General features: G+C 40.4%; 1 protein-coding gene across 5 annotated transcripts in view; it reads left to right on the forward strand.

Moving 5' to 3' along the window:
* AUH (AU RNA binding methylglutaconyl-CoA hydratase) overlaps positions 1 to 9,347 on the forward strand; it is a 46,781-nt gene extending 37,434 nt beyond the window's left edge. For 3 of the 5 annotated variants that reach the window (XR_013232509.1, XM_077344489.1, XM_077344488.1), the window contains 2 exons: positions 12 to 59; positions 5,532 to 9,347. Coding sequence is in view for 2 of the 5 variants with exons in the window: in XM_077344489.1 (XP_077200604.1) it covers positions 12 to 59; positions 5,532 to 5,609 (126 nt within the window). In the remaining 3 variants the exon portion in view is untranslated. Of the gene's footprint in view, positions 1 to 11; positions 60 to 433; positions 533 to 5,531 lie in introns of all 5 variants that reach the window. The other 2 variants (XR_013232510.1, XR_013232508.1) reach the window with 1 other exon arrangement.
* Positions 9,348 to 10,022: the final 675 nt, after the last annotated feature.

The raw sequence follows: 10,022 nt of genomic DNA on the forward strand, positions 1-10,022 counted from the left end.
TTGTTTCCTAGGTGGATATGTTAACAGGTTTAGCAATTGAGGAAGCTTGTTATGCTCAGGTATGTAATTCAGTGCAGAAAAGTCAGTCTGAGGAATGTTCTTAAGCTTGGTTCACAATCTGATCTACAATTTTATTGTTATATATATATTTAAAATAGTTCATACTGCTGCTAACTTGTTTGCTAATAGAGGTCCTTGAACATTTCATATGATTTTTAAAATGACCAGGAGTTGTTTATATATTATGCTTCAATAGGTCAATGACACATCACACTGTTTGACATGTGTTCACTTAATGGGAAATATTCCTGTGACTCACTAAAAGAGTTGGGTATTTGGTCTTCAATTTGCTTACTATGTGGAATATATGCATACTGTCAAGTTTCAAATTCAGCACCCAGATGTCATCATATGATCTTATTTATAATTTCAGAGCTATTTATGAACCATCTCCAATAGTGCAGTCCTGTACAGAGTTACTCCAGTGATTTCAGTGAGCCTAAAATGGAGCAACTCTGTATGGGATTTCACAGTAAGTATCTCTGAAATAGGACCTCATTTTGTATAAGCCTTATTACTACAAGTGCTATCTTCTCTTAAATGTCTTCTTATTTATAAAATACATATGCTATCTCTCCAGAGGCCTACTTAAAGTGTTCTAAAACTCACTTAATAAAGCAACAAAAACAGCAGCCGTTAATGATAAAGCCATAACACAAACCAGTGCTGTTAAAACAAGGCAGGATGTAGCTGCGGCATACAGTACACACTTGGCATCCTAAAATGATGTGGTACCACAGAAAAATCCTGGTCTTTGGTTGCCTTCTGCCTCATCTCTGAAGACAGGACAGAGAAAGCAGGGTTTCAGAAGAGGTTCCTAGATGGTGGAGTGAATAACAAGGTAGTCCTTCAAGTATCCTGGCTGCAAGTCACTTAAAGCTTTCAAGATTAGAACCAGCATTTTAAATTGTGCCTTGGTATGCATGGGCTGCCAGTGCAGATATTTCAGCATAAAGCTCTTTACAGTATTCTAACCCGGATGTGAGGAGAGCACAGATTAGACAAGTCACACTTTTCCAAGGAAGGGTCTTAGTTGGTTTGTCAGCTGGAGCTTATAAAAAATGTTGGCACCAAGGAAACCTGAGCTTCCTGCTGTAGATCAAAAGGCAGCATTAACCCCAAGTTATGAACCTGATCATAGCAGGTGCAGTGCAACCCCCTACCATGACAGGCTGATTCCTCTGTAGCACCGCAGTCCAAATAACTTGATAACCTGTCCCAGTGGTTTTGTGTAGGTGTTAAATAGCTTGGGAAACCAGATAATTCCCCACTGGGTTTTATGGCAAAAATGTCAAGGGGGCAAGCAGCAGCCCTCCACATCTCCTTCTGGAATCGATCAGGTAAGTGAGAGCTGAACAACTGGAGCATGGTGCCCCCAGTTTAGCCATCCTACCTAGAAAGATGTCATAGTCAGTGGTATCAAAAGCCACAAAGAGGGCCAGAAAAATCAACATGTGTATACCCTCCTGGTAAAGGGCAACCTAGTGGCAGCTGTGACTGATGTGGTTTTATATCACTAATCTGTAAAATAAACATAGTGGCAAAAAACTAGTTCTCACAGATTATATTTTTATACATCAAGTTGCTACATAAACAGGAATATCAGTGGTCTGGAAAAGCACCTGGTTCACCAGCCAATACTTCATCTATCTTGCCACAGAAGCAAACAGCAGTTGCCAAGCAGCAAACAGAAGTAGTAACAACTTAGCTAGTGTAGGCCCATGTATTCCACCCGGGAACCAGCACACTAAATGACTGGTTGGTGCAAACTCACAGATTGGGCAGTGGATTGCATAAGAAGACTATGGTAGTGCCTATTAGTATTTCTAGCTTCCCCCAGGACTTTTCATTACTTAAGATTGCCTCTGCCCTTGGGGAGCATTCCCTGACCCAGTACTTGGGGGGGGGGGAGCTGTGCATGAGTCTTTGTAAATGGGGATGTCTGCTAGATTTTTCAGACAAGACTCCCATTGCCTTTAGAAAAGCTTTAAATCTTCAAGAAATGCTCTCTTCTCTGGCCTTTCAGATCCTTAAAAATTGTTGTTGTTGTTATGTGCAAAGTCATGTCTGACCCATCGCAACCCCATGGACAATGATCTTCCAGGCCTTCCTGTCTTTTACTATTCCCCGGCGTCCATTTAAGTCTGCACTGACAGCTTCAGTGACTCCATCCATCTCTGTCGTCCCCTTGTTCTTTTGCCCTCAATCGCTCCCAGCATTAGGCTCTTCTCCAGGGAGTCTTTCCTTCTCATGAGGTGGCCAAAGTATTTGAGTTTCATCTTCAGGATCTGGCCTTCTAAGGAGCAGTCAGGGCTGATCTCCTCTAGGACTGACTGGTTTGTTCACCTTGCTGTCCAAGGGACTTGCAAGAGTCTTCTCTAGCACCAGAGTTCAAAAGCCTCAATTCTTTGACACTCGGCCTTCCTTATGGTCCAACTTTCGCAGCCATACATTGCAACTGGGAATACCATAGCCTTGACTAAACGCACTTTTGTTGGCAGGGTGATGTGTCTGCTTTTTAGATTTGCCATAGCTTTCCTCCCCAGGAGCATGCGTCTTTTAATTTCTTTGCTGCAGTCCCCGTCTGCAGTGAACTTGGAGCCCAGGAAAATAAAATCTGTCACTATCTCCATTTCTTCCCCATCTATTTGCCAGGAATTGAGAGGGCTGGATGCCATGATCTTTTTCTTGACGTTGAGTTTCAAGCCAACTTTTGCATTCTCCTCCTTCACCCGTATCAACAGGCTCTTTAGTTCCTCTTCACTTTCTGCCATTAGAGTGGTATCATCTGCATATCTGAGGTTGTTGATATTTCTCCCTGCAATCTTGATCCCAATTTGTGACTCCTCTAATCCCGCCTTGCCAAACTCTTTTCTCAATTTTGAACCAATCAGTGATTCCATGTTCAGTTCTCACTGTTGCTTCTTGACCTGCATATAAGTTTCTCAAGAGACAAATAAGATGCTCTGGTATTCCCATCTACTTAAGAACTTGCCACAATTTGTTGTGCTCCACAGAATCAAAGGCTTTAGCATAGTCAATGAAGCAGAAGTAGATATTCTTCTGGAACTCCCTAGCTTTCTCCATGATCCAGCGTATGTTGGCAATTTGATCTCTAGTTCTTCTGCCTCTTCGAAATCCTGCCTGTACTTCTGGAAGTTCTCGGTCCACATATTGCTGGAGCCTAGCTTGTAAAATCTTGTAAAAGTTCTCTTCATATCTCCAATTTTCTTGAAAAGATCTCTGGTCCTCCCCATTCTATTGTTTTCTTCTATTTGTTTGCACTGTTCATTTAAGAAGACATTCTTATCTCTTCCAGCATTTTTCTAGAATTCTGCATTCAATCGGGTGTATCTTTCTCTTTCTCCCTTGCCTTTCACTTCCCTTCTCTCCTTAGCTATTTGTAAAGTTTCTCAGCCAGCCATTTCTATTTATTGCATTTCTTTTTCTTTGGGATGGTTTTAGTTGCTACCTCTTGTACAGTGTTGCGAACCTCCATCCATAGTTCTTCAGGCACTCTGTCTAGCAGATCTAATTCCTCAAATCTATTTGTCACCTCTACTGTATATTCGTCGGGGATATGATTTAGTTCATATCTGAGTGGCCTAGTGTTTTTCCCTACTTTCTTCAATGTAAGCCTAATTTTGCAACAAGAAGCTGATGATCTGAACCACAATCAGCCCCTGGTCTTGTTTTTACTGACTGTATAGAACTTCTCCATCTTTGGCTCAGAGCACATAGTCAATCTGATTTCTCTGTTGACCATCTGGTGATGTCCATGTGTGGAGTCATCTCTTGGGTTGTTGGAAAAGAGTGTTTGCTATGACCATTGTATTCTTGACAAAATTCTACCAGCCTGTGCCCTGCTTCATTTTGTACTCCAAGGCCAAACATGCCTGTTATCCCAGTTATCTTTTGGCTTCCTACTTTAGCATTCCAATCCCCCATGATGATAAGCACATCATTTTTTGGCGTTGCTTCTAGAAGGTGTTTTAGGGCTTCATAGAACTGGTCAACTTCATCCTCTTCAGCAGCAGTGGTTGGGGCATAGACCTGGATTACTGTGATGTTGAATGGTTTGCCTTGGATTCGAACTGAGATCATTCTGTCATTTTGGGGATTGTATCCCAAGACTGCTTTTCCTACTCTCTTATTGATTATGAAGGCTACTCCATTTCTTCTGCGAGATTCTTGTCCACAGTGGTATACCTGATGGTCATCTGAATTAAATTCACCCATTCCTGTCCATTTTAGTTCACTGATTCCTAAAATGTCAATGTTCAGTCTTGCCATCTCTTGTTTAACCACGTCCAGCTTGCTTTGATTCATGGATCTGACATTCCCGATTCCTATGGAATAAAAATCTTTACAGCATCGGACTGTCTTTTCGCCACCAGTTACTTCCCCAACTGAGCGTCCTTTCGGCTTTGGCCCAGTCACTTCATTCATTCTGGCACTAGCCGTCTGCTCATTCCCAGTAGCATATTGGACACCTTCCGACCTGAGGGGCTCATCTTCCGGCGTCATATCGTTTTGCCTTTTGGAACTGTCCATAGAGTTTTCATGGCAAAGATACTGGAGTGGTTTGCCATTTCCTTCTCCGGTGGATCACCTTTTGTCAAAGCTCTCTGCTATGATCTGTCCGTCTTGGGTGGCCCTGCATGGCATAGCTCATAGCTTCACTGAGCTACGCACGGCCCCTTGCCACGGTAAGGCAGCGATTCTTGAAGGGGGCCTTAATAAGTGGATCAGGATTGGGTCCAGAAATAAACTACCCTGGTCTCCAGGGTTGAACTGAAGTGTGATGACTGATCTTTTGGGTTGGTAACCGCAGTAAAAGGAACAGATCTTGTCTTGCTAAGCCATAAAAGCTGACTCTCATCAGGGCAAAGCAACCTGTTATTTAGGTGGAGTGCATACTGGACACACTAAAAGAAACTGTCATCTAATTTTGCTCTAAATATTGGAGATAAGTTTAAGTCATATCATCTGACAACCAAAATAAGCTTTGACTCATCTTTGGAAGTGACAGTAAGCTTGTATTTTTTTTAATTGAAGGTATCTTTGAGAGTCACAGGTAGGGGAATAATTTACCTCGGGAACCCGAAGCTGCAATCCACTGATCTACAATTTACTTCAGCACAGTACATAATAATCAGTATATATACATAACCATTCAAGTTTTGATCACGATTATATGCTACCATTCCTTAATACATTCATATGCCTCTGCATCACAATAATGAATATTACATCTGGAAGTGTCCTAGGTGTGCTAATTCTTCAACTGGCATAAATCAGTAGCATATTAACTACAGGGCAACATAGTTGATTTACAGCAGTTGCAATTTTTGCTAATTTTTGGTGTGTATTTTCTGGATGAAATACAGCATCACCAACTTACAGAACCATTTGCACAATTGTGTGCCTTACTCATAATGCTAATGCTAATATAACTTTCTTCTTTGTAGACTATTCCAACAAAAGACAGAATTGAAGGTCTGCTTGCGTTTAAAGAAAAAAGACCTCCTCGCTACAAAGGAGAATAGGCAAAAAAGAGGACTTTAAAATGCGAATGAAAAACATACTACTAGAAGGTCTTTTTAGCTGTCTTTTGTCTCAGAACCTGGGCTATCACAACCATTAAAGGAAAAATAACCATTGTATTTTGAAATCTATAATGTACTCAAATGTATATTCAGTCAGTCTTTATGGTTTGAAGGCTTCTCTGTACTTGCAAAGTCATGGGGTCATATAACATTTATACTCCATATGTATGAAATACATTTCCTTTAAATTAAATATAAAAATACTTAATATAGACACAGCTATAAAATAAAATGTGTACATATTGTTTAATTCTGCATACTGAAACTGAAATGCATTGCACAGAGTTTTTAAATGAATATGTACATCAAAAATATATTAAACTTACAAATTTGTTAATAAAGGTAGCTGAATTGAGGTGAGAAAAAGTAAGTGCATGGCGTTCCCTGAATTCTGGTGAGGCAATGGGCCAACAACTCATGGTTGACCATGTCAGATGTGGCCAGTAGGTCGTGCATCAAGAGTATGGCCGAACAACCCCATCCAGCTAACTCCAGAGATCATCCACCAAGGCGTCCAACACCATCTCCACCCTGTGGCCAGGATGGAAGCCCAACTGGTATGAGTTGAACACGAAAGCTTCCTCCAAGTATGCCAGGAGCTGGTCTACCACAGCCCTTTTCGACCACCTTACCCAGAAACACAAGATGTGAGACCGGACAGTAGCTGGCTGGATCCCGTGGGTTCAGCAATGGTTTTTTCAGCAGAATGCAAACGACTGCCTCCTTCAGCATCTCCAGGAAGTCCCCAGTAGACAGGGAGAGGTTGACAATCTCCCCCAGAGGGCCTCCTATCCACTTGTCGCTTGTTTGAATGAACTATAGGATATGAAATGAGTTGTTAAGAGTATTTATATTCCATATATCAAGTTTCAGAGTAGCTCTAATAAGATAAATACACCAGAGCTCATTAAAACTGTCTAATGAATAATCACTAAAGCTATAAAGTGTGTTGCAGAACAAAACACACTCGGTTGCTACATGTACACTTAAAATAATTTTTTGCATCCAAGAAGCTTCACAAATGGTAAAAACTTTTCATCCTATTACAGATAATAGTAAATAACTTTGGGGCAATTGCTCTATTCCATGTGGGTACATGGAATAGAGCCTGCCCTGGAGAATACAAACAATAGCTTGGCCTGTATTAATGTTCTCTGATTTGTATGTACGTCAAGACATTTAGGGGCTTTAAAAAAATTGCATGTTAATTGCTAACTTGTACAGTAGGTTGAACAATTTGAGTCCTCACAGTAGATGAACAGTGGCATTCTGTACTATTTTAAATAAGACCATCATGTAAAAGGTATTTCAATCAGCCCAGAATTACAGAACCATGTGTCACTGTGGTAAGAATCTGCTTTGTCAGGAGAGAGGTATAGCTCCCATGAAAGAAGTTGATGGGATACTTTTAATTGTTGCCATGCAACTAGCAGCAAAATTAGGATTCACGATTATTTCTAGATTATTAAACTGAACAGAAAAGAAGATGGCTACTGAATGTATCACTGAAAGAATAATCTCTCCAGTACACAGGGAGTATCAACCAGCATTATCTGTCATCTTTTAAAACTTCTGTCTCTAAACCCAGCCTTTTTCAATCTTTTGATCATGGAAGAACCCCTGAAGTGGTGACATGTCCCTTCAGAGAAGTGTAGAACAATACAGACATGATAGGGTTGCGGATGTCCTGCGTCTGAAGCGCCACAAGCTAAGTTTTTGTATGACCTTATACTCGATCAAGAGATTCCTTAATAAGTTGAAGTTGGACCTTAAATATAAAAACCAGCTTGAAAAAGCTGTAGGCGAAACGCGTCGGGACTTGTATGAAATAAGGATAAATTATTACTGAAACTGAAGAGAGACGACTCTATATAAGTCCAATTTGGATATTTTATTGCCATATTGATTTTCCAGTGTGTCTGTATTGTTCTATATTTGTTTCTTCACTGGGACCCACCCCTCCCAGTTCATTATTTTTCCTTCAGAGAAGTGGGCACAGGAATAAGATGCGGGAGCCAGTCAATCATTTACTGTTTCCATTGTGGAAAAAGACTAGACTATAGTGGGCTTCCAGTAATGCCTAGTGATGTCACTGTCCATCCAAACTACTGGGAAAGGTCATGGTACCCCTGAGGAGTTCTAGTGTAACCCTGGAATCCCTGCCATAAACATTTCTTGTAAGCAGAAACATGTTTCATGGTGCTTGTGAAATATAGACATATAGCCCATTGCATTTGGAAATACAATGGATGCTAGATTGGGGGTGGGTGGAAGAATGCTGCAGATGGCCTCTTCCTCCCCCCCAGGACCTGGAAAGGCTGGAGGCCCTCAGGCAGGGAACTCACCAGCAGGGATCTGCAGCCTCTGAGCCTGGGAGGGAAGTGGAAGGAGGAGGGGCGGCCGGATGAGGGATGGAAGGTGACCTTCAGCCATATATTTATATGAAAAAATATTACACATAGAAGGACAGCTTTATCATTTTGCTGACAATTACAAGATTATTCCATGGAATATGTTTTTGAAGGAGATATGGCAGTTACAGTCTTTCACAATTATTTTGTGTTGTTTTTAAAATGTTCAAATGCTATTTTAGCGCAGGAAGTAATTTTGAATGCAGTTGCTATACATGATTAAGCATATCAGTTAGGCTAAGCAAGTATAATTGATGCAGAAAATAGGAAAACTAATATTAAATCTGTGTTGAATAACTCAGATTACTTCAACAACATCACAATAGTAAAAATATCTGTGGCATCACTTACTCTGACTACTTTTATGTTACAATCCAATATAAGGGAAACTTTTAATTCTTTTACTGTAGTACTTAGACCAGGGGTAGTCAAACTGCGGCCCTCCAGATGTCCATGGACTACAATTCCCAGAAGTTGTGGTCCATGGACATCTGGAGGGCTGCAGTTTGACTACCCCTGACTTAGACTATCACTTTACAACTATAAAACTGATTATAAATTCTTATGACACTGAATATCCGAGGAATGATTATATTGAAAACTCAAAGCATCCTATTAATGAATTGGTATTGGATGAAATTTATCATAAGTACTAATAGCATAAGTTCACAAGGGATTGCAGAAAGGATAACTGGAATTTTTCTCTTTTGCTTCAGTTTTCCCTTGTGGGGTACTATAAACTTTCAAGGCCAATTTCCCCTCTTCTGTTTTCCATTTTTGTTTTTTTAACTAGCATCCAATGGCTTTTAGCATTTGGTGCTTCTTTGATGTCAGTTATCATGAAACATTTATCAGGATGTATTTAAGGATTTTAAAATATCCAATGCCATATTTTTGGTATACCTTGGGAGTTCCACACACATGCCAAAACTCTGCCTTGTCTGGAGTGCTGATAGGCACATGGTCATCAATACTTTTATTAGTAAGAAGGTACTTCCAACCTCAGAATATGTTGTTTGTTTTCCAGCTCTCCTGATGGATTTCTGTGTTCGGTCAAAATGTTTTACTTTTCCCTCAGTCGTTGCCCACCCACATCAGACAGCCATGTCTTCTGTCTCTCCCTGTATGTACTTTGACCTGTGTTCTTGGCTCAGTCCTTATGAAGCATAGAACAAATGGACTCACAGCTGTAGCATACGTTTCTGTCCACTGTGGCTTGGATCCAAAGACACTGCTGTATCAATAAAAGGTACATTTGGTCACAAAATGTGTTATTGCTACTCTATCCTTCCTGTCCTATAGAAGCCTCTTTTAAGGATCCCTTTAAGTTTATTTAAAACATTTCTGTGCTGCCTTTCCACCCAAATACAATCCCAAGTTCGCAAATGTTAAAACATTTCAACATTAAAGCATCCAAGACATTAAATCTACATTAAAAATAAAGATAAATAAATATTTAAACAATTCAGTAAAAGCATATGAACACACAACTACAAATAACACAAGCAGGTCACTAACTGTTATTGAACATATGCCAAACAAAACAAGTCTGCTGGAAGACAATAAACGAGGGGCAGAATGATCTCCCTTAGGATGGAGTTCTAAATCTTTTGGGCATGAGCAAGATAGCCCTTTCTCTGGTTGTCACCCCTCGAGCCCCAGCTGGTAGCGGGACCTGAATCAGGGCTTCCGAAGATGATCCCAGTGGACATGTAGGTTTACATGGGAGGTAGTTCTTGAGTAATGGGAGGTAGTTCTTGAGTTTACTCAAAGTAGTTACATGGGAGGTAGTTCTTGAGTTTACTCGTTTTGAGTAAAAACGAGCCGCAAGGGAGTGGCGGGCTATAAATCTAATAATAATAATAATAATACTGGATCTAAACTATATATGATTTTAAAGATCAATACCAGTATTTTGAATTGGATGTGGAAGCAAAATGGG

This window comes from Paroedura picta, chromosome 7 (assembly GCF_049243985.1).
Source record: "Paroedura picta isolate Pp20150507F chromosome 7, Ppicta_v3.0, whole genome shotgun sequence".
Lineage (NCBI taxonomy): Eukaryota > Metazoa > Chordata > Lepidosauria > Squamata > Gekkonidae > Paroedura > Paroedura picta.